Raw genomic sequence first — 25,599 nt, 5'->3', positions numbered from 1 at the left:
CTTGGGTGAGGCATCGAGTCATTAGCCTGGGGTAAATTTACCAATGGTGGTAATTTGGTGCCTTTAGATTCCTTGCGGCAACAATATGCTCCCTTCCCCCTGGACTTCTGGAGATACCACCAGCTCCGTAACTTCCATCTTGCCCAGGGCCATCCTTCCCAAGTAAGAACCACCCTAATGGTGTTTGAATGCCTCTGGGCTACCAGTGAACCCAAACCCAGCACAATCTCGGTCCTGTATGAATTGCTCCTCTCCAACTCCCCGCCATCCAAAAAGGGACTACATCAAGGGGTGGGAGCGTGATTTACAGAGTGACTTCACTGAGGAGCAACTGCTTCATCTATACCAATTGACCCACTCCACATCGCTAGACTCCAAAGCACAGGAAACTAACTATAAAACTATTGACCATATGGTACTGGAGTGCCTGCGAACCTGGCTCGGATCTACCCCTCTGCCTCCGTTCTGTGTTGGAGAGGCTGCGGCCAACGGGGAACACTCTTACATATATGGTGGGAATGCCCCCAGATTAGACCTTTCTGGAAGGAGATTAAGGACTGTATAAATGATATTTTGAAGATTGACATGCCGTTCCAACTGGCCCACCTCTTGCTCTATGTCCCCACTGTCCATTTAACCACTTCAGCCCCGGAAGAATTTACCCCCTTCCTGACCAGAGCACTTTTTGTGATTCGGCACTGCGTCGCTTTAACCGACAATTGTGCGACGTGGCTCCCAAACAAACATTGATGTCCTTTTTTCCCCCCCACAAATAAAGCTTTTTGGTGGCATTTGATCGCCTCTGTGTTTTTTTGCGCTATAAACAAAAATAGCGACAATAAAAAAAAAAAAAAAAACAACAATACTTTTTGCTATAATAAAAATCCCCCAAAAAATATATCTAAAAACATTTTTTTTCCCCTCGGTTTAGGCCGGTACGTATTATTCTACATGGTTTCTGCAAAATTTATAACATCTACAAAATAAGGGATAGTTTTAGGGTATTTTTATTATTATTATTTTTTTATTATTTGACTTCAAGCCCTGCTGCCATACCCACAGCTTGGGCGGCAGTGTGGAGGTTATACTGATCTTGCACAACAGATGGCACAAGCATGGCAAACAGTCACTTTTTGCATACCTGGTTCAGATATATATGGAAATGGTGCCAATATAAATGACCACCATCACCACCACCAAAATGATGATGATTGAAACAGTTGTAGCATTTCCTGAGGAAGGGGTCGCCCCTGAAAAACATAACAATATGATGTCAGTGTCAGCTGTTAGGAAGAGCGGAGGATTAGTCAAGCTAAAGTGAACTTGTGTTCAAGTGAATACAAGCTGTCATTGCATATGAAAAGCAGGCAGCTGCCGATACCGTCATAGTGCCTCAACATACTACAGCCATAAATTCTACAAATCTTGGCCAATGTCCCCCAGTTGTCAGAGTGTCTGCACCATGCCAACATCCGCTAATAGACACATTCAATGGTCAATACGGAGGCATGGGAGGGTGCCGGCTTTTCAGGTGTAATGCCCGTTTAGTGTTAAGTGACCACACATTAGATTTAGGTATAATATGGGGAATAGTCTGCTCATAAGCATTGTGAACATTCAATCTTACACATACTGGAAGGAAAGAAAAGGGAATAAAAAAGGTGAAAAAAAATATAAAATAGGTGGTGCAGAAACAAAGAAATAGTGTACTGAATACGAAACACCACACCAAACACAAAACAAACTTTGCTAATTGAATGGAGTCTCAGGGATGTGTGGAGGGAGAGACATGCAGACGGTGAATGTTATTCATGCCATGCAGCACCCCATGGCGGTCTACCCTGTCTCGATTTAGGATTAGGTAGTTCTGCAATGCTTCTCTATGATTGATTCAGCCTACAAAGCTTGCCTTCTCTCAGACCGCTGTCCCTAGCCATTTCCGTATCATCAGCCTGCCCTCTATAGAGTCTGGCTGGCGCTCTCCCCTACCCCTGATACCAGCTCTATGGCATTTGTGAAATTCCTTGACATTAGAGCAAACTCCACCACAGAAGCTGTGGTCTGAGACTCATAGAAGGCTTTTCTACGAGGGCTTATTGAGATTAGACATTAAAACGTAGATCCAGAAACTGTCCGGGTGGAGGTGCAGCGCAGGGAGGGGGAAAATGGTGGCAAACCCCAAGGCCCCTTTCACACCGAGGTGCCTCTAAACTGCCAGTAAAAACGCTGAGCACTTTTGAAGAGCTTTTCAGGCCCTTTTGAAGAGCTTCTTATTCGTTTCAATGGAGGGGGCGTCTTTTGAAGCCCCTTTTTTTTAGCACTCCAAAGATGCTGCTTGCAGAAGTTTTTTCACCGCCCCTTCCTTGGGGTTAAAAGCTCTCCGCTAGCGGCCAATTTGCACAGCTAAAACGAGTGGCGCTTAAGCGCTAATGCGGCCCCAGAGCGAAAGGGGTCTTATGCCCCGTACACGCATTCAGATTATTGTACGACAAAAATAGCTTTCGGACAGATCGTTCGATAATCTGATCGTTAGTACGCAGCTTTTGTACGCCGATCATGACAATCTGTCCAACCAAATCCGAACTGACAAACAGGAAAACTTTTGCCGGACGACAATCATGTAATCAGTATAGTATGCGTCCGCTAAAAGTCGTTCTACAAACATCACGCATGATTAGAAACACGAAAATAATACACGTATTTGATATCATTTCCGTTACGTAGCTACACACGTATAGGGAATCGTTCGACAAAAATAGAAAACATTTTGCACTGTTGTATTCGATATTAGTTTAATGCAACAAAAGTCGTACGATAGATCGTATGATAATCGGAACGTGTGTAACAGGGGCATAAGACTGTAAGCCAACAAGCAGAGCCCTCTGATTCTAGTGTATTTGTACCGCCTACCCTCATGTTGTAACCTACTACTACTACTACTACTACTACTACTACTACGTGTAGTGTAGGGCAACAACAGAGCTACTTTAAAGAGGGTGAAAATACTGGCCATCTCTTGGCACTGGTGGCCAGCAAGGGGGTTCCTGCTATGGATGGCATTCAATCGATTACCGGGGAGGGGAACACCGCTAATTCTGTTATTGTAGATATCTTTTACCAATTCAGATTTCACAGCCTCTGAACTAGCAACCTTAGAGTGACTGTTTTTCCTCAGCTGTTGGCCTCTCAAAATAGCTACATTGAAGTCATTTACTAAAGGAGGAGTTAACTGAAGCCCCTTTTCTGAAAAAATATCGAACGATGTCACTTCTTGTGGTGTGGAATCAGCTGTTGCATTGCGCATGTGCACCGCATCATGTGCTCCTGCCCAGCACTGACGTCAGGACACTGCATGTCAAATTCTTCGACGGCCATCTTGCTACACCCGGCTTTACTAAACCTGCAGTCGGAAAGCGGCAGCGGGCATCTTCTTACACTCACCTAACACTTGCATTTCACACTTATTTTTAGCAGTAAACTGAGCTTATATAGTGAAATACAGTATTTACAAAATCGGTAATGTTGAATTTTAAAAGCAGCGGTGTTCTGTCAGATCTGTAGGATTGCCGCTGTTTTCACAATTCAACATCGAAAGAGTGTCACATACTTGTTAATACTGTTTTGCACTTTATAAGTTCAGTTTACTGTTAAAAAGTGTGGAATGCAAGAGTTGGGTGGGTGTAAAAAGAGGTCTGCTGCCGTCTTCTGACTGCAGGTTTAGTACGGCCGAGTGCAGGGTGTAGCAAGATGGCCGTCAGTCCAGGAATTTGCCATGCAGTGTCCAGACGTCAGCGATGGCGCACTGCGCAGGCGCAGATGATGCAGTGCGTATGCGCAACACGTGTGGTTTTCAGCAACAACTGATTCCACGTCACGGGAAACGACGTGGTTTTATATTCTGCAGAGTTTGTCATTTTATCAGAACACCCCTACCCATAAGTCTCCAGGGTTCAGACGGGCTCCCAGTTGAAGTATACTCCCCGATATGGGAACACCCTTTTGACCCCCCCCCACTTCTTGGGAGCGTTGCATGAGGCGGCTAAAACTGGGAACCTGCTAGACTCCATAGAAACAGAAGATTGAAAGAAAAGGGGACAAGATTTGTAAAGGTTACTGAACTGTATTAGAAAAAATGCGTTTTCTCCTCTGCCAGACAGGGTTGTGCTATGTGGCGGAGCTGCGAAGATCTCAGAACTGAATGGCCAGAATTACAAATTCTTTGGCAGTGGTTTGCCTGGATTTCAGCTTTAAAATGGAAATGGGTTTATGCTACTATAATGCACACACACACACACACACACACACACACACACACACACACACACACACACATTACAACTACTACATAAAATCATACCATTTAAACCATTGTGTAGAAAGGAGGCACAAAAAAAACAAACAAAATTATATATATATACACTTGCAATGCTGCACACACAAATGATTCATCATTTTTTTCCCACACAAATAAAGCTTTTTTTTGCGTAAATAACGCCAAAAGAAAGCTTTATTTGTATCAAATAGATCACCACTGTTTTTTTTTTTTTAAATATGAAAACTAAATATTTTTTACTTTGACATAAAACATATTAAAAAACAAATAAAACACACCACATCCAATGTTTTGATACATTTAGGGCAATATGTATATTCTGCTACTATGGTACAGTATCTCACAAAAGTTATCTTTTTGGAAATAGATGTACGAGTGCTGCCAGCATTGCTGCAGAGGTTGTAGGGGGGGGGGGGGGTCAGCCTGTCAGTGCTCAGACCATACGCCACACACTGCATCAAATTGGTCTGCATGGCTGTCGTCCCAGAAGGAAGCCTCTTCTAAAAATGATTCACAAGAAAGCCTGCAAACTGTTTGCTGAAGACAAGCAGACTAAGGACATGGATTACTGGAACCGTGTGCTGTGGTCTGATGAGACCAAGATAAACTTATTTGGTGTCAGATGGTGTGAAGTGTGTGGAGGGAACCAGGTGAGGACAAAGACAAGTGTGTCTTGCCTACAGTCAAGCATGGTGGTGGGAGTGTCATGGTCTGGGGCTGCATGAGTGCTGCCGGCACTGGGGAGCTACAGATCATTGAGGGGACCATGAATGCCAACATGTACTTACTGAAGCAGAGCATGATCTCCTCCCTTCGGAGACTGGGCCGCAGGGCAGTATTCCAACATGATAACAACCCCAAACACACCTCCAAGGTGACCACTGCCTTGCTAAAGAAGCTGAGGGTAAAGGTGATGGACTGACCAAGCATGTCTCCAGACCTAAACCCTATTGAGTATCTGTGGGACATCCTCAAACAGAAGGTGGAGGAGCGCTACTTTGCATATCTAGAGAGTGGCATGTTTGTCCATTCTTCTTTGCAAATTAGTCAAGCTCTGTCAGATTGGATGGAGAGCGCCTGAACAACAATTTTCAAGTCTTGCCACAGATTTTCAATTGGATTTAGGTCTGGACTTTGACTGGGCAATTCAAACACATGAATATGCTCTGATCTAAACCATTTCATTGTAGCTCTGGCTGTATGTTTAGAATCGTTCTGCTGGAAGGTGAACCTCCACCCCAATCTCAAGTCTTTTGCAGACTCTACACGGTTTTCTTCTAAGATTGCCCTTTATTTGGCTACATCCATCTTCCCATCAACTCTGACCAGCTTCCCTGTCCCTGCTGAAGAAAAGCATCCCCACAATTTGATGCTGCCACCACCATGTTTCACAGTGTGGATGGTGTGTTCAGTATTAGTTTTCTGCCACACATAGCATTTTGCCTTTATGCCAAAAAGTTACATTTTGGTCTCATCTGACCACAGCATCTTCTTCCACATTTGCTGTGTCCCCCACATGGCTTCTTGCAAACTGCAAACAGGACTTCTTATGGCTTTCAACAACGTCTCTTCTTGTCACTCGTCCACAAAGGCCAGATTAGTGGAGTACATGACTAATAGTTGTCCTGTGGACAGATTCTCCCACCTGAGCTGTGGATCTCTGCAGCTCCTCCAGATTTACCATGGGCCTCTTGGCTGCTTCTCCGATGAATGCTCTCTATCAGTTTAGGTCAGGGGTGCCCAACCAGTGGCCCGCGGAGCCTTCTGATGTGGCCCGCGACCTCCTGCTTTGGGATAGTAGGTTCTCAAGCCCAGATCATGGGCTGCCAACCTGTCATCCCAGAGCATCAATGTTTTAAATGAAGCCAGCGGTAGAGAAAGCAAGTGACTGTGGAGGGAGCAGAGCCGCCTTTGCAGTTGCTTTCTTTATAGCTCCTGTCCCAAGAGGAGTGATACCAAATGCATTCTGCCTGGGACAGCAACAGCCAGCGATACCTGAATGTAAGGCGGTTATTAAAAGGTAAGTTTATTACTAAAAGCAGTGTATATATGGGCATATCTGTTCTGCAGTGGTTACTGGGCTGCTTTCAAACTGATCCACAGGTGCAGCACATTGCACCTTCGGGTTACCTGCACTGAGTCATAGACTTGTGTTGTCTTATCTGCGGGTTTGGTGTGCTTTCAGAAAGTGCACCACACCTGCAGGATATAATAGACATCGATGGCAAAGTGCAGATAACCTGCAGGAACGCCACAGATGCACTGTACTGCACCCGCAGTGCAGGTAAACTGCTGCACATGAGTGTGAAAATAGCCTTAGACTGTAAGGCATGTTCGGGAGGCTGCGACCTTCATTGTATATGTTGTCCTTTCCTGTTTTGGGGCTTTACCCCATATGTGTGAAATGTATATGAATAAAAATAATATTTGCAAAAAAAAGAAAACAGCCTTAGGCCGCTTTCACATGATCAGTGCAACCCAGGGGACCCTCCATTCACCTCTATGGAGTGGCAGATGTAAATGGACTTGTGTCCATTTGCACCCACCTACCTCCAATCCGATCCACTAAGAAAAAAAACCGAAGAGGATGCGTCTCCTTCCATCTGGTTGGATCGGATAGGAGGCCCACAAAGTAGAGTGGGCTGTGTCCATGTCCGCTCTGCATATACAGAGTGGACACGGATCTGTCTTCCGTCCGCTCCACTAATTGTGGCCCGCAACCAGTTACCAAGTCACTTAAGTGGCCCTCGCTCTTCAAAAGGTTGGACACCCCTGATTTAGGTGGACGGCCATGGTAGGTTTGCAGTTGTGCCATACTCTTTCCATTTTCGGATTATGGATTGAACAATTTAAGCTTCTTCACAACTTTATCCCTGACTTGTCTGGTGTGTTCCTCGGCCTTCATGATGCTGTTTGTTCACTAAGGTTCTCTACCAAACCTCTGAGGGCTTTACAGAACAGCTTTATTTATAGCGAGATTTAAAAAATTACACACAGGTGGACTCCATTTACTAATCAGGCGACTTCTGAAGGCAATTGGTTCCATTCAATTTTAGTCAGGGGTATCAAAGTAAAGAGGGCTGAATAAAAATGTACGCCACACTTTTCAGATATTTGTAAAAAAAAAAAATAGGGATCGACCGATTATCGGTACGGCCGATATTTACTTTTTTAGAAATAACGGTATTGATCACAAAACTTACAGATATTGCTTCAAGGGGTTGTACCGGGGTGATACCTGCATCTGCAGGCATCACCCCAGTACCATTCTTTACAGCGGACAGTCGGCTTTAATGTAATAACAACCGATGAAGCTCAGCAGCCACTCAGCTGTTATTACAAGGGATGTTTACATTGCTTGTGACAGCAATAACAGTGATAAAAAACTAAAAATTTAAAAATGACAGTGTAGAGAAAAAACTTACCTGCTCTGTGCAATGGTTTAACACAAGGCAGCTCCTGTCTCCTCCCCCCATTGCAAGACACTTGTTATGGGGGCACTCATGTGGTCTTGATCCCAAGCCACGCTCTGTGTGTACATTGACAGTGGCTTGACCCAACCCCCACTCATTGCTCACTGGCTGTGATTGACAGTCGCAGGAGCCAATGGGTCCATCTTTTGCCTCTCTGCCCACAGAGGGAGAGATGGTGAGAAGGAGGCTGCTCTCAGGCACATTGCATTAAAGCAGTGTTCCTCCGGAAAAAAAAAAAAGCCTGGTTCCCTACTATGCATGCACGAGTCGTGCCGCGTGATTCCAGTAGTCCCTGCTGTCTTCTGGGACCTGTGCGCCTCCCAGAAGACACAGTGTGGGGGGGGGGGGGGGGGGGCAGAAGAGGCTGGACATAGATCGTGCCAGATTCTGCAGCAATGTATATTAGACAGGCATCTGCTCCCCTCTCCCCCCTGAAAGGTGCCCAATGTGACACCTGATTTTTGAACCACTTTACGTTCTCTTGACATGCAAAAAAAAAAAAAAAGAAGGTCAAAGCTGTAGACTAATCTGTTTTGCCCATAGGAATTTTATGATAATATGACACTTCCACATAAATAGGAAATGGTTTCCCAAAAGCTGCCCCTGAAATTATTTTATAAAGCCCATATAAACACCGGCCGAATGCCGGGCGACATCGGCTAGTTCAATGAATGAATGAATGAAATACTTGTATAGCGCACAATGCGAACTGAATCGCCTCTAGGCGCTGTGGCGAGCTTTGATCATCTGCTAAAAGAGGAAGGTCTTGAGTTTTTTCCTAAAAGCCAGGTGATTTTCTTCCAGGCGGATGTTGATTGGTAGAGCATTCCATAGCCGAGGCCCTTGGAATAATTCAATAATTTAAAAAAAAAAAAACGTCTGACATTCGGCCCATGTGTAAAAGCAGCCGGTCAATCAGCAGGGAAATGAGTGTTCTGGCAGGGGAGCCATCCCCCGTCAGAACACAACAGCTCGGCGGAGATTGCTGTACTAATGTCAGGTCGTTAGTACAGCGGCTCAACCTGCTGGGTTGAACGGAAGAAAACTCAGTGTACTAGACAGAAGTCTGTTGATGATGTCTGGCGGGAGGGGGGGGCATTCCCCTATCGGGTCACAACAGCTCAGCAGGTCAATATTAAATTGTTAGTACAGTGGCTCCGACCAGAGTTTTTTTTTTCCCTTCAACTCGCTGGGTTGAACAGAAAAAAAAAAAAAAAAAAAAAAGACTTGCATTGTGTACTACGCACAAGTCTGCCAATGATGTCACAGGGAGTGATAAAAGCTATAGAACCAAGAGATTGCTGCCCTCAAACAGGGCACAGCATGGGGAGAGGAGATTGGACTGGACTTTACACACACACACACACACACAATATAAATTGTACATTTTTTGCAGCATGATGTAAATAAATCATTTTTGCAGACTTCAATTGCCCTATAGGTAGAACAGGTAGAGAACATCATTATTGGGTTTTGTTTCAGTGGCCCTCTCACCTGTCGGTGTGGTGACATCCATAGGCTTCTCACTGGCCACATCCTGAGCTGTGACCACCAAGGCCAAACTAAAATCTTTTGGTATTGTGCCATTCACAGCAGTCAGTCGCAGTGCTTCAGGCAGCTCAGTGTCAGTTCTTCTCCAGTAGACTGGGACCAGCAGACGTTCATCAATCTTGGACGTGTTCACATTACTGGCATTGAGGAGGTTATTGAGGTTACTTTCAGCTAGGAGAAGAAGGAGAGGAAGTATGAGAGTTTGGAAATACTAGAGATCTTCCGAGGTGTACTTTTCTACATGGTCATCTTCAAAATTCACAAAATAAGTTCCCTGAAGAAGAATATTTATTATACTTACCACTTCAGCGACAAGTGTCTTCTATCGTCATTCATCTGAAGAGCTACAGTGTGTGGTGGTTCCATCAATCACTACAGGACACAGTGCTAATGTAGGGCTGAGCAGATGGAACCACCGAGTTTGGTGCTATAGCAGGAACCTGGCAACTCCATCAGTGATAAACGGCGATTCCATTTGGATGGAGGTTGTGGTGTAAAGACTGGAGACATGGGCTGCCAGAGAGGAACGTAGAATAATAACTACTTTTGCAGGGGAAGTATGGTTTTATTTTTTGAGTGGAGACCATGTCTGTGGGGACAGTCGGTCCTATATGGTGCCTGTAGCTGACATTCAGTAACTCTCTCTCACTGCACCACAATCTGAGTTATGAAAGTCACATGTGGACAGTATCTTTTATCCTAGCTACCACAGTATGCTAGAGCCACACAAATAATCGTTACAATATCGTGATCTCGATTCAATCCCCCTCACGATCTCTATGCAGAATTTCCTGATTCATTCATTTACCAAGTGTAGAGAGTTCTCTGCTCATTTAGCTGTCAAAAGAAAAAAAACAAAAAAAAACAAACGGGCAGCCTGCCAAGTTCTTTACAACATTGCATGTGCTGGTAGATAGCTATAAACATTGTAACTTCGTTCTTAGATCAAAGGAAAGCACTTCGGTCTGTAAATGAGGGACGTTTAACTACTTAAAGCAGAGTTTCGCTTAAAAAAAAAAAAAAAAAAAAGTAAAGTCAGCAGCTACAAATACTGCAGCTGCTGACTTTTAAGAATCGGACACTTACCTGTCCTAGGGTCCAGCGATGTGGGGGAATGAAGCCCCGCTCGTCTCCCCCTCCTCTCTGTAATGCCGGTGTTCTGCCAAGAAAGTTCCCCCTGGCGGATAAGGAGCCGCCTGTACTGTATAGGCTTGTGCAGTACTAAGCACAACGAAGTCTCCGAAAATAGCCGAAGCTGAACACAGTGAGTCAGCTGTACACGGCGCCTGTAACAGGGCCCCTCGCGGGCTTGCTTCGCTCGCAACGCTTCGGGCACAGCCTCGCTGCAGTTGGCATATTTTTATTCTGACTCTATATCCACTTGGATGGCCCGAACCTGCACATAGGTTAGAATGTATTGCGTAGGCGCTGTGTACAGCTGACTGTGTTCAGTTTCGGCTATTTTCGGAGACTCCGTTGTGCTTCGTACTGTGCAAGCGCTGTGCCTGCGCAGTACAGGGGTGGGTCCTTATCCCCTGAGGGAACTCTCGGCAAGACAACGGCATTATCAGTGTGGGCGCCCGGCTATGGCTTCACAGCTGGGCATGCACTGCACATGTGCAACCCGCGCTGTGACTGGCCAGGCAATCTTTTGGGACCTGTGACGTGTCCCAGATTGCCAAGAGGGAGGAGGGAGAGGGGAGAGGGGAGAGGTGATCTCCGTTCCAGTGCCGCAGTGCGCCAGGAGGAAGTGGGAGCTGGGACCCTCTAAAAAGAGGGTTTCCGCTCCCCCCCCAAAAACAAAAACATGCCAAATGTGGCATGTCAGGGGGTCATCTCCCTTAAAGCGGAAGTTCCATTTTTGGGTGGAACTCCGCTTTAAAGAGAAACTGCAGTCCGCTCACATAATTTGTAATAAAAACAGCTTTGCCATTCTGAAGCTTCCCTCCAACCACTTTGCATATTTTCTATATCCTGTGATTCTGTAACAGCCAAATATGCTGCAGAAATCTCCCTCCACCAAATCTGGCTGCATCCATTTTAACTGTGGGATGCTGAAGCTGCTGCCTGTTCACTTCCTGGATTTACACAGGAGGTACACCTCCAGCTCTGCAGCTCTCATTGGCCCTCTTATGACTCATCCCCCCTCCCTTTCTGGTAAGCTCTCATGAGACAGCCTAGGCTTTTTACCAGCCAAGAAAAAGGAAGTGGGCTGTATAAGGTATTTACTGACAGAAAATAAATGTTTTACTATCCAAAGTTAAAGAGGAAGTAAACCCCAATGGGTTTACTTCCTCTTTCATTCCCTGCAAAGGTAAAGCATAATGGACTACTATGCATCGCATAGTAGTCCATTATGTGTCACTTACCTGACACAGGAGCCAGCAAAGTCACCGCTGTCCCCTGTAGTCTGGCGCATCCATCTTTTCGGTGGGGTCTCGCAGCTCCGCCGCTGTCATCCGCTGTATGCGACGGCGCGCGACGGGGGAACACACAGCTATTGAAATTAAAGCTGTGATGTTCCCGGCACTCTATTGAATCAGACGGCGGAGGCGGCTCTCCTCTCTTTGCTGCATCACTGGATGCACGGGGGACAACACACTGGCTGCACAGGGGACAACACACTTATCTCTTTTACCATGTCGCCAGTCTCTGACCACCTCCTGAACCATGTCGCCAGTCTCTGACCACCTCCTGAACCATGTCGCCAGTCTCTGACCACCTCCTGAACCATGTCGCCAGTCTCTGACCACCTCCTGAACCATGTCGCCAGTCTCTGACCACCTCCTGAACCATGTCGCCAGTCTCTGACCACCTCCTGAACCATGTCGCCAGTCTCTGACCACCTCCTGAACCATGTCGCCAGTCTCTGACCACCTCCTGAACCATGTCGCCAGTCTCTGACCACCTCCTGAACCATGTCGCCAGTCTCTGACCACCTCCTGAACCATGTCGCCAGTCTCTGACCACCTCCTGAACCATGTCGCCAGTCTCTGACCACCTCCTGAACCATGTCGCCAGTCTCTGACCACCTCCTGAACCATGTCGCCAGTCTCTGACCACCTCCTGAACCATGTCGCCAGTCTCTGACCACCTCCTGAACCATGTCGCCAGTCTCTGACCACCTCCTGAACCATGTCGCCAGTCTCTGACCACCTCCTGAACCATGTCGCCAGTCTCTGACCACCTCCTGAACCATGTCCCCAGTCTCTGACCACCTCCTGTATAAAATAACCGGTATCGGTTTTCGGCCTAGTGCATTTTTCATTTTCGGTATCGGTTTCGGCACCAAAAAACCCATTCGGTGCATCCCTATTAAAAATCTCTATTGTTTTGCTAGAAAATTACTTGGAACCCCCAAACACAAACATTTTATAGAGGTGATAGAGATAGATATATAGCAGAGACCCTAGAGAATAAAATACCGATTGTTGCAATATTTTATGTCACGCTGTATTTGCACAGCGGTCCTTTAAACACAATTTTTTGGGAAAAAATACACTTCAACAAAACTTTTAAAAAACAAAACAGTAAAGTTAGCTCAATTTTATTACGGGATCAAACACCTGGAGCAAGGATTGAACGAGGTATATGTGAAAAAATTTTGGACACCTTCCAACAGAAGCCATCAGGACTTAGGGCTCCTTCACACAGACGTCAATGCCCGCTGAGCAGGCAGATAACAGGTCTGTCTCTACACTCTGGGGGTGGAATCGGATAAAGACAGACCGCAGAGTTTCTTCGTCACCCGATCCGATGATGGATGAAAAAGTAGGTTTTTCCTCCATCACACTTTTTCGAATCGGAGCAGGTCAGATGTCAGCGCTGACATCCGTCGCTTCATAGAGGTCTATGGAGTGTCTGTTCAGGTCCGCTTAAAAAACCGACAGGTGGGAATGAACGGATCATCCGTGTGAAAGAGGTCTTTAGACAGTCCTTTTTAACTCGGGTATCTAAAATGGGAGAATGAGCCAACCTCCTTGAGTCAAAACATGACAAACTGGTGCCGGTCCATAACCTTTACCTGCTCAGGAGTCTTTATTTTAAGAGAGAGTTCCTTAGTTCAAAAACCTTCAAAAGACCTCAAAATGTACTGCCACATCCCTGTTAAAATGAAAGATGTCTCTATAAACAAGTCCAATTCAACCACATGCTTCCAGAGATGCCCACTTCTCAACATGGTTGTGGTCATGTCCATATAGCGCTAGGTCCAAATCAATGTGCGGGTAAATCTGTAATACGCTCCTGTACTAGGAGGTAGAAACCACCTGTGATCACCGCAAACATACAAGATCTAATGTATAACAGTGTCTGTTTAAATAGCAGTACTGAGAAATATCAGCACTAACCAGAGCTTCTATTTACTACCATCGAGGCTTTTAAAGCGATTATAAACCCTCACCTTCTAAATCACCCCCCCCCCCCCCAGAAATAAATAAATAAATAAAGCAAAATATTTTTGTATAAATTAAAAAAAAAAAAAAAAAAAAGGGGGCAACAACATTATAAAATACCCCCCCCCCCCCTTTGTATACACAGTATCTCACAAAAGTGAGTACACCCCTCATATTTTTGTCAATATTTTATTATAACTTTTCATGTGACAACACTGAAGAAATAACACTTTGCTACAATGTAATGTAGTGAGTGTACAGCTTGTATAATTGTGTACATTTTCTGTCCCCTCAAAATAACTCAACACACAGCCATTAATGTCTAAACCACTGGCAACAAAATTGAGTACACTCCTAAGTGAAAATGTCCAAATTGGACCCAATTGGCGATCTTCCCTCCCCAGTGTCATGTGCCTCATTAGTGTTATAAGGTCTCAGGTGTGAATGGGGAGCAGGTGTGTTACATTTGGTGTAATCGCTCTCACTCTCTCATACTGGTCACTGGAAGTTCAACATGGCACCTCACTGCAAAGAACTCTCTGAGGATCTGAAAAAAAGAATTGTTGCGCTACATAAAGATGGCCTAGGCCAGTGGTGGCGAACCTTGGCACTCCAGATGTTTTGGAACTACATTTCCCATGATGCTCAACTACACTGCAGAGGGCATGAGCATCATGGGAAATGTAGTTCCAAAACATCTGGGGTGCCAAGGTTCGCCATCACTGGCCTAGGCTATAAGAAGGTTGCCAAGACCCTGAAATTGAGCTGCAGCACAGTAGCCAAGACCATACAGTGGTTTAACAGGACAGGTTCCCCTCAGAACAGGCCTTGCCATGGTCTACTAAAGAAGTTGAGTGCATGTGCTCAGCATCATATCCCGAGGTTGTCTTTGGGAAATAGACGTATGAGTGCTGCCAGCATTGCTGCAGAGGTTGAAGGGGTGAGGGGTCAGCCTGTCAGTGCTCGGAGCATACGCCGCACACTGCATCAAATTGGTCTGCATGGCTGTTTTGCCAAAAAGGAACCTTCTTCTAAAGATGATGCACAAGAAAGCCTGCAAACAGTTTGCTGAAAACAAGCAGACTAAGAACATGGATTACTGGAACCATGTCCTGTGGTCTGAAGACACCAAGATAAATGTATTTGGTTCAGATGGTGTAAAACAGGGGTGCCCAACCAGTGGGCCTGGGGGGCCACATGTGGAGCCCTCTGATGTGGTCCGCGACCTCCTGCTCTGGTATAGAATAGAAAGAATACGTTATTAAAGTTCAGTTTATTACTAAAATCAGTGTATATATGGGCATATCTTTTCTGCAGTGGTTACTGGGCTGCTTTCAAACTGATCCGCAAGTGCGGATCAATTTACCTGCGGGTTACCTACACTGAGCCCTAGACTTCTATTATTACCTGCTAGTTTGGTGAGCTTTCTGAAAGTGCACCAAACCTGCAGAATATAATAGAAGTCTATTGCAAACTGCAGGAAAGCCAAAGGTACACTGCGTTGCACACGTGGTGCAGGTAAACTGCAGCGCATCCGTGTGAAAGCAGCCTTGGACCCCTTTCACACGGTCAGTCTGACAGTCCGACCAATTGGACCCTCTATTCACCTCTAAGTAGTGGCAGACATAAACCGACTTGTGTTCTACCTCCAATATGATCCGCTAAAAAGTATCGTGGGCTGTGTCCGTGTCTGCTCTCCAAAGAGTGGACACGGACATGCCATCCACCCGCTCCACGCATTGTGGGCCGCGACCGTTTACCAAGTCGCTTAAGTGGCCCTCGCTCTTCAAAAGGTTGGGCACCCCTGGTGTAAAGTGTGTGTGGTGGCAACCAGGTGAGGAGTATAAAGACAAAATGTGTCTTGCCTGCAGTCAAGCATGGTGGTGGGAGTGTCATGGTCTGTGGCTGCATGAGTGCTGCCGACACTGGGGAGTTACAGTTCATTGAGGGTACCATGAATGCCAACATGTACTGTGACATACTGAAGCAGAGCATGATCCCCTCCCTTCGGAGACTGGGCCGCAGGGCAGTATTCCAACATAACGACCCCAAACACATAATAAAATATTTATAAAAATGCGAGTGGTGTACTCACTTTTGTGAGATACTGTAATGCCACGTACACACGATCAGACTATCCTCCGGACTTTGCAGCGGAGGTCCGCCGGACTTTCTGAACAAGCAGACTTGCCCACACATGAACAGACTTTTGGCGGAGGTCCGCCAGACTTTTGAAATGAATGGACTTGCGCACACACAGAGTAAAGTCCGTTCATTTTGAACGTGACTCCATGTAGACGGGACTAGCAAAGGAAGTCAATGTCGCCGCCTCCATCGGCGAGACTGACACCACGCGAGCCCCGTCACCTGGTAAAGGGGAACCTCCACGCTGGAAAAACGGCGTGGGGGTCCCCCCAAAGTCCATACCAGACCCTTATCTGAGCAAGCGCCCCCCCCCCCCCCCCCCGAGCTGTACAAGGCCACGTGCCCTCAACATGGGGGGGTGGGTGCTTTGGGGAAGCAGGGCACCCTGCAGGTTTGTTGATGAGGACAAGGGCCTCTTCCAGACAACCCTGGCCGTTGGTTGTCAGGATCTGCGGACGGGGGGCTTATCGGAATCCGGGAGCCCCCTTTAATTAATAAGGGGGCCCCCAGATCCCGGCCCCCCCACCCTATGTGAATGAGTAAGGGGTACATTTTTTACAAAAAGTGCCAATAAAAAAAAAAACACAGGTTTTTAAAGTAGTTTATTAGACAGCTCTGGGGGTCTTCTTCCGACTTTGGGGGTCTTCTCGCCGGGCACCTCCTCTATCTTCTGCTCTTTTACCTCTCTTTCTAGCGGAGGAGCCCGGCTTTCTCCTTCGTCTCCGCCATCTGGGGGGTCTTCTTCCGACTTCGGGGGGTCTTGTCCTGCTCTACGGTTCTTCTACCCGGCCTCCGATATCTTCTTCCAGCTCTTTTACTAGCGTTGGCCCGGTCTTCTCGTTCGATGGCGCCTTCTTCTTCCTTCTAATGTTGACATGACGCTCTCTCCAGCCGTGATGCCAGGGATGCGTTGCGTGGCAACTTATATAAGCATAAGGGGCAGGTCACCAGGTGATGCCACAGTCCCAGCATCCCCCAGAACATCAGAAGGAAGAAGGCGGATACAGCGATGAACGAGAAGACGAACTAGCCAATGCTAGTAAAAGAGCTGGAAGAAGATAGCGGAGGCCCGGCAGAAGAACTGAAAAGCAGGACAAGGCCCCCGAAGTCGGAAGAAGACCCCCGAACGGCGGCGACGGAGAAAGCCGGCTTCTTCGCTAGTAAAAGAGCAGAAGATATCGGAGGAGCCTGGCGAGAAGACCCCCGAAGTCGGAAGAAAACCCCCGGGGCTGTCTAATAAACTACTTTAAAAATCTGAGTTGTGTTTTTTTTTTATTGACACTTTTCCCCCCCAGGTGAATTGTGTAGGGGTACTATGTATCCCATACTCATTCACATAGGGTGGAGGGCCAGGATCTGGGGGCTCAGGAGGGGGCTGCGTGCTCAGATAAGGGGCTGGTATGGACTTTGGGGAAACCCCACGCCGTTTTTTCAGTGTAGGGGTTCCCCTTTAAATCCATACCTGGCGACGGGGCTCGCGAGGTGTCAATCTCGCCGATGAAGGCGGCGACATTGACTTCCTTCGCTAGTCCCCTCTCCAGCGGACTAGCACACAGACGTGCGGATTGTCCACCAGACTGCCGAGTCCGGCAGACAATTTTGAGTCAAGACTTCTTTCTAAGTCCGCCGGACCACACATGGTCAAATTGTCAGGCAGACTCTGATCCGCTTGACAATTGTTCTTCACTGTGACCAGATACTCAGCTTCTACACTAGAAAAAGGCCTGGAATAACTCAAGGAGGTAGGCCTACAGCAGACAATGGTCATTACTGAGAAACAGAGGCAGGAATCCATCTCTGCAAAATTAGTTGCAAAAAAGCGTCAGAACCTCTGATGACCTTCGAGCCTCCTAAAACACTCTTGCCCCTATGAGGGCAGCCAAAACCTCTGCTCCATCTGACTCCGCCAAAAAGAGAACTTTTGAAAAACCCCACTCATGCGCACTGCAAATCAGCATCTTAACTCCAAGGCCTGGAAGTTTCACACACTATTCCCAACAAGACACTGGGGCATATAGCAAAACGCTAATACCTCTGGCTGCTGCAGGTCCCTCTTTAAACATCGCCACAAAGGTTGGCATAACAAAGGAATCGCTTGGCCCCCTGGTCATCACCACCTGACTTTATACCTAGGACCACCTTTCACCATGGGTCATTCAGGAAGACAACCCTCTAGACCAGCCTCCCTCAACCTTTTTAATGCAGAGGAACCTTTAAATGACCTCACCGATCCCCTGATAAATGATTACATCTGTAACTCATAAAACATTTGAGTGGTCAGTAAGTTGTAAATATAACACATACTGTAAAAGAATAAAGAATGCAGTGTATAAAGCGCAGCACTTGACAACTTTGCTTGGAATCTAGGAGAAAGCTAAAAAAGTTCAGCAGCCAGTTTTTTTTTTTTAACCACTTCCCGACCGCCGCACGACGATGTACGTCGACAGAATGGCACGGGCAGGCATAAGGGCGTACATGTACGTCCCTGCCTTCCCGTGGGTCGGGGGCCCGATCGGGCCCCCGCCCAGTGCCTGCGGCGGTCGGTATTCGTTCGGGAGCGATCCCGGACGAGGGGGCGGCCATTCATTCATGGCCACCCCCTCGCGATCGCTCCCGACGAATAGAAATCGTTCGTGACATCACTTCCTCTCCTGTAATGTAAACACAGGAGAGGAAGTGATGTAATCTCTCCTCCGTGTCGGTATTTTTCTTTCCGACACCGAGGAGAGAGGATCGGTGAGTTGCACCAACACGACACTACACAGTAGAACATGCCAGGCACACTCACACCCAAATGCAAATCACATGCGATCTCTGTGCGATTCGAGTTCAGCCATACAGATAGTATGGCTGAATTCGCGTCGCACCCGCCGCAAACTCGCACGGGACCCTTTTTTTGGTCGGCAGCAGAATCGGATCGCATGGGTGTTCACACCATGCGATCCAAGTTTGCAGATCGCACTGCGATATGCGAACTGATCTGGGGGTGTCATTAACATTTCACTGACACTCCCAGCAGTTCGCATAGGGCAGTGTGAACTGCCGCCGGGAGGCATGCGATGCGGGAACCCGCTGCGGATTCGTGGCGTTCCCGCATCGCTCCAGTGTGAACCCAGCCTAATAAGCGATCGTTTTTCTGATCGCTGTATTAGTGTCACAGGTGACGCTAGTTAGGCAGGTAGGTATTTAGGTTCGCCGCAGCTTTTTATAGCGCCAGGGACCCCCATATACTACCGCATAAAGACCTGATGGCCCCCTAGTTAACCCTTTCACCAGTGATCACCATATAACTGTTACAGGTGACGCTGGTTGGTTAGTTATTTTTTTATAGTTTCAGGGCACCCGCCATTTATTACCTAGTCTCACTAGTGTACCCCTAAATTTAGGGGCGTCTACTTTCCAAAATGGGGTCATTTGGGGGGGGGAGGTTTGTGCCATCTTGGCATTTTATGGCCTTCAAAACTGTAACACCCTTAGAAAGCCTGAAGGCGGTGCTTGGTTTTCGGGGCCCCGTACGCGGCTAGGCTCCCAAAAAGTCCCACATATGTGGTATCCCCGTACTCAGGAGAAGCAGCAGAATTTATTTTGGGGTGTCATTTCACATATGCCCATGGCATGCGTGAGCAATATATCATTTAGTGACAACTTTGTGAAAAAAAAAAAAAAAAAAAAAAAGAAAGTTTGTAATTTTCCCGCAACTTGTGGCAAAATATAAAATATTCCATGGACTCAACATGCCTCTCAGCAAATAGCTTGGGGTGTCTACTTTCTAAAATGGGGTCATTTGTGGGGGTTTTGTGCCATCTTGGCATTTTATGGCCTTCAAAACTAATAGGTAGTGAGGAGTGAAGTCAAATATTTACGCCCTTAGAAAACCTGAAGGCGGTTCTTGGTTTTCGGGGCCCCGTACGCAGCTAGGCTCCCAAAAAATCCCACACATGTGGTATCCCCGTACTCAGGAGAAGCAGCAGAATTTATTTTGGGGTGTCATTTCACATATGCCCATAGCATGTGTGAGCAATATATCATTTAGTGACAACTTTGTGAAAAAAAAATAAAAATAAAAATTTTTTTTGTCATTATTCAATCGCTTGAGGCAAAAAAATAAAATATTCAATGGGCTCAACATGCCACTTATCAATTTCCTTAGGGGGTCTACTTTCCAAAATAGGGTCATTTGGGGGGGTTTTGTACTGCCCTGCCATTTTAGCACCTCAAGAAATGAGATAGGCAGTCGTAAACTAAAAGCTGCGTAAATTCCAGAAAACGTACCTTATGTGACAACTTTTGCGCAAACCAATAAATATACAATTATTGACTTTTTTTTTACCAAAGACATGTGGCTGAATACATTTTGGCCTAAATGTATGACTAAAATTGAGTTTATTGGATTTTTCTAATAACAAAAAGTAGAAAATATCATTTTTTTTTCAAAATTTGCGGTCTTTTTACGTTTATATCGCAAAAAATAAAAATCGCAGAGGCAATCAAATACCATCAAAAGAAAGCTCTATTTGTGGGAAGAAAAGGACGCAAATTTTGTTTGGGTACAACATTGCATGACCGCGCAATTACCAGTTAAAGCAGCGCAGTGCCAAATTGTAAAAAGACCTCTGGTCATTGACCAGCAAAATGGTCCGGTCTGAAAGTGGTTAACAAAGCTTTATTTTCAATGACAAAACCCATGTAGCCCTGATGTGCATCTTTACAGATGCATGACAAATGTTTACACACGGAGAATACATGGCGGTGCCGGTTTGTTTTTTAGATGTTAAGTTGGTTGTTAAAGTGGAGGGCCACCCTACAAAACATTAAAAATGTTTAAAAAAATTAATTACATTTCTTTTTTTTTTTTACTTACCAGAAATGCCTGTTGCTAGGTAGATTCCTCCTAATCTGCCTCTTCCTACTTCGCGGTGATTTGCGGTCTTCTCCTACGCGTGTTGTCTTCTGGGGAATGGGGCGCAGTGTGTTCTGGGAACTGTGTGTGTCTCAGAACACAGTGCACCCCATTCACAAAGTGCATTGCGCAGTAGGAAACGGGCAGTGAAGCCGCAAGGCTCCAATTTTCAGCTGGCCCTCCCCTTTAAGTTAGAAGGTATTAAGATAAAAACCTTCTGTGTGCAGCAGCCTCCCTCAGCCCCCCTAATACTAACCTGAGCCCCATCTAGATACAGAGATGTTGCACGAGAGACTAGGCTGGCCGGGACTTTCCCTCCTGATTAGCAGAGACAGCAGTGGAGAGAGAGGCAGAGCCGAGGCTCCGTGTCTAAATGCACACACAGAGCAGTGGCTCGGGTGCCCCCTTAGCAAGCGGCTTGCTGTGGGGGCACTCGGTAGGTGCCAGAAGGGCTGAAGAGGGACCCGAGAAGGAGGAGGATCAGGGCTGCTTTGTGCAAAACACAGAGCAGGCAAGAATGAAATGTAAAAAAAAAAAAAAAAAAAAAAAAAAAAAAAAAAGAAACAAGACTTTAGTATCACTTTAAAACTTTCCTAATGGGCACACTTGCACCCCCTTTCCTGTCCAGACCAATTTTCAGGAGCCAATGTGAAGCAGCCCCCACTCAGCCCATCTAGTTCCAGTGATGTAGCATGAGACACTTGGCTGTCCTGGACTCCCCGATTCATTGGCTCCTGCTGCTGACAAAGTCAGTGAGCCAATGGAGGAGAGAAAGGGGGCAGGGCCGGGCCACAGCTCCATGTCTGAACAGATACACAGAGCTGTGGCTTGGCTGTCCCCATAGCAAGCCATTGGCTGTGGGGGCACTCAACAGGGGGGCGGGGCTAGAAGCACCGAAGAGGGACCTAAAAAGAGGAGGATCGGGGCTGCTCTGTGCAAAACCACTGCACAGAGCAGGCAAGTATAATGTGTTTTTTTTAACGAAAAATAAATGAGAGTTTAGTATCACTTTCATTTTGGTTAACTGTTGCAAATAAGTACGTTTTCCTTTTTCGCCAATGAGGCGGCACCGATATTCAGGGCACTGTTGGGGCTGCCCTGATCATCAGTGTAAATGTGCCTGTTAGAAAGAATTGCCGGTTACCAGCTCCTTTCCTCACAAAGTGACAGCGCGTGAAGAAAGGACTGCCGGAAAGTCTGTTTACAATGTTATCAGCTGTGACTGGACACAGCGGATCACATGGTAAAGGGCTGCTGTGATTGGCCCTTTACCTCGCTATGTTCCATCAGAGGTACAGGGACTTCCTAAAATTAAACCCGAGTGCTGCTCAGCCATTTAGAAGAAGCCTTGTATTTCATAAATACAAAGAAGGTTCATTTTGATTGGCTGTGGTAGAAAAGCAGTCTGATGAGATCACAATCTCCATCTTGGCCAATCGGAGGAAGCTTTATATTCATCATCGATAAAAATACAAGGCTTTCTATGAATGGCTGAGCAGAATTCTACAAAGTCAAGCCCGACTTGATTTTGTTCTGAGAGTGAGATGGGAAGTCGCTGAGCCATTGCTGAAACACCACTGTATACTGTATGTAGATGAGGCTGCATACAGATCATACAGCACACACAGCTGTTGCAACTGTTAGTGAAGGAAATAGTTCCACTTACTTTCGCTTTAAAAAGTTTGTCTGATGTAAACAACTTTTTCCTTTATTAATGCACCCGCTGTCAGCGCTGTATTAAGTCTGTTGTATAAGCCACTGCACATACAGTATACAGCTCTGTGTTCTGGCAGTAGTACAGGGACATCCCATCTGCTGTCAGAACAAAATTGACTCAAGCTGGGAGCTACTCCACCATTCACAGGAAGCGTTGTATTTTTATCACTCAATACAAGGCTTTCTATGATTGACTGAGGTGAAGATCGTGATGTCATCCACTCTCCTCTCCAGCTCCAGGAAAAGTGTTGTACTAGTTGATAAAAGTGCAAGGCTCCCTGTGAATGGCTGAGCGGTGCTTAACCTGACACGATTTTGTTCTGGCAGCAGACAGAAAGTCTCCACGCCACTGTTGGAACACAGCTCCGTATACAACTGCCCAACGTCAGGTTTCGTTTTCAATTTAATCTTTGCGTTGAGTGTATGCAAATATGCGGCTTCTCAGCAGGTGAGCCTTGGTATCGAGTTGCCGGCAGCAACTCGATACCAGCTCTCCCGGCAGCTAACGGAAAGCGCTCCATCGCTGCTTGAAATCGGGAGCTTTCCAATCATGTGACCAACCTGAAAGACAATCACAGTGGTCACATGACCATAAGCCCCGCATCCTGGCTGCTAAATCTCTTAAAGGGCCAGCAGGTGCCGGTGTTCTATCAGAATACCGCTACCCATCAGATAATGCAACGGAAGTGACATTCCGTCGTGGCCATCTTGGTACACCCCACACTCAGCCTACAGACAGAAGGTGGAAAGCGGACATCTTTTTACACCCACCGAAGTCTTGCAATTTTACACTTATTTTTACCAGTAAATGCAGTATTTTGAAATCCATCAGACTGTTTTGATGTTGAATTTTCAAAGCAGTGATGTTCTGTCAGATTAGTAAACCTGTGAGATCAGCAAGCTTGCCGATACTTTTTAAATTCAACATCAAAACAGCGTCAGACTTCCAAATACTATACTTCACTATATAAGCTGAGTTTATTGGTAAAAATAAATGTGAAATGCAAGACTTTGGTGGGTGTAAAAAGATGTCCGCTTGCCGCGAAACAAATAGGGGTGTACCAGAATGGCCGTAACGGAACATCACTTCAGTTGCATTTAATGATGGGTGGCAGTATTCTGATAGAACACCAGCTCTAAAGGGGTTGAATAGCTTGTTTGAATTAAAGCGGTAGTAAACCCGCAATTTTTTTTTTTTTTTTTTTTTTTTTTTAACACCTGCAAAGCAAAAGGCATAATGAGCTAGTATGCACCGCATACGAGCTCATTATGAAATACTTACCTTAGAACGAGGCCCCGACATCTGGCCCGATCCACGCCGAGGGAGCTGACATGCTCCCTCGGCGTTTCTTCTGGGTATCGCGGCTCCGGCCACTCACAGCATGCGCGCAGGAGATTTCATTTCGGCCGGCCACTGCCGGATTTTCAGGCTGAGAATCCCCTTGTGCGCATGCGCCGCTGCAGTCAGCGGCGCATACCGAGGGGAATATCTCCTAAACCGTACAGGTTTAGGAGATTTTTTTTTACCTACAGGTAAGCCTTATTATAGGCTTTCCTGTAGGTAAAAGTTAAAAAATTGAGTATACATCCACTTTAAGCTGGCAGCAAACAAACTACTTCCTTTCCTAATGCTGCACCCGCTGTGAGCGCTGTATAAACTAGGTAGCATTGTTTATTTTTCAAGATTCATATAGCACCAACAGCTTGCTGAGTGCTTTACAAAATGGAGGCAGATATTACAGGTACAGTAGTACCTTGGATTACGAGCGTAATTTGTTCCAGAAGCATGCTTGTAATCCAAACCACTCGTATATCAAAGCGAGTTTCCCCATAGGAATCAACGGAAACTCAGATAATTTGTTTCAGTGTCACTGCTAGTGTATGCAGTACCGCATGTGGCCAGAGGAGGGGGTGGGGGGGGGGTTGGGGTCTGGTGCCAGAGACACTCAAACACAGCGTTACCTCTGGCCACATGCGGTACTGCACATCCCAGAGGCTTGAATCCTGCTTGTCTTGCGAGACAACGCTAGCAAATCGAGTCAAGATTTAATATAAAAACAGCTTGTACTGCAAAACGCTCATAAATCTTATTACTCGCAATCTGAGGTTTTACTGTACAATACAAGCATTCTGATTCCTCTTGTATTGGATTGTGACAGCAATGCCTGCCTTCATTTTGGAAAGTGCTGCTCACACTGTTGGTGCTATATACATTTTGTATAATGAAAACTGATGCTACATACAGTTTGTACAGCACTGTCAGCAATTAGTACAGGATATCGTTCATCTGGGCCAGCTTGGCTCATACTATTTAAAGTGAAAGTAAACCTGGGGTTAGTTTTTAATGAATACAGATCTACATTAATTTGCATCTTTTATATCTGCCTGGAGTTCAACTTTGATACAAAAAAAACAAAAAACAAAAACAAACAAAACACACACACACACACACCATTTGCCAATTTCTCCTGCACCCCAGAAATGGGGGAAATGATAAGATCAAATGATGGAAAAGATTTGCAAGGTCACTTACTCAGTGAAAAGGTCTGTCTTAAGAGAAGTATCCCATCTTCTTTAGCGATATGCAAGGTGTAGTACCCGGCGTCACTCTCCTGCAGGTTTCTGATGGTCGCACACCCATAGCCACCATATTCATTAACGATGGACCTGTTCCTTTGCTCATTGGCAATATTCCATCTATCTCTGTCCACTTCCAGTAGAAAGTCTGACCCACGATCAAACAGACAGTAATTCTTATTGGACTTCAACGTACAAAAAATCAGATTGACGCACGGGACCTTCTTCCCCTCTGGGATGATGGCAAGGCCGAAAACCACACCGAACAGCAGCAGGACTGAAAGGAAAAAAAATAAAATAAAAAAATAAGATGTTTGATGTAAAACACTTCACCCGTACTTAAGGCTAGGTTCACACCGGAGCGATGCGGGAACGCCGCGAATCCGCGGCGTTTTCCTGCATCGCATGCCTCCCGGTGGCAGTTCACACTGCCCTATGCGGACTGCTGGGAGTGTCAATGAAATCTTAATGAAACCCCCAGATCAGTCCGCATATCGCAGTGCGATCTGC

General features: G+C 46.2%; 1 protein-coding gene across 1 annotated transcript in view; it reads right to left on the bottom strand.

Annotated features, from left to right (window-relative positions):
* LOC143942220 (uncharacterized) overlaps positions 1–25,599 on the bottom strand; it is a 34,730-nt gene that overhangs the window by 3,499 nt on the left and 5,632 nt on the right. Inside the window, exons 2-4 of the mRNA XM_077463471.1 lie at positions 25,046–25,366; positions 9,301–9,528; positions 1,142–1,250 (exon numbers count right to left, since the gene is read on the bottom strand). Of these exons, the coding sequence (XP_077319597.1) occupies positions 1,147–1,250; positions 9,301–9,528; positions 25,046–25,366 (653 nt within the window). The 3' untranslated portion in view covers positions 1,142–1,146. The remainder of the gene's footprint in view (positions 1–1,141; positions 1,251–9,300; positions 9,529–25,045; positions 25,367–25,599) is intronic.

The sequence above is a fragment of the Lithobates pipiens genome, unplaced genomic scaffold (genome assembly GCF_037356315.1).
Source record: "Lithobates pipiens isolate NorthernLeopardFrog02 unplaced genomic scaffold, aLitPip1_a1.2 Scaffold_30, whole genome shotgun sequence".
Taxonomy (NCBI): Eukaryota; Metazoa; Chordata; class Amphibia; order Anura; family Ranidae; genus Lithobates; species Lithobates pipiens.
This window is presented reverse-complemented; position numbering and strand designations above follow the sequence as displayed.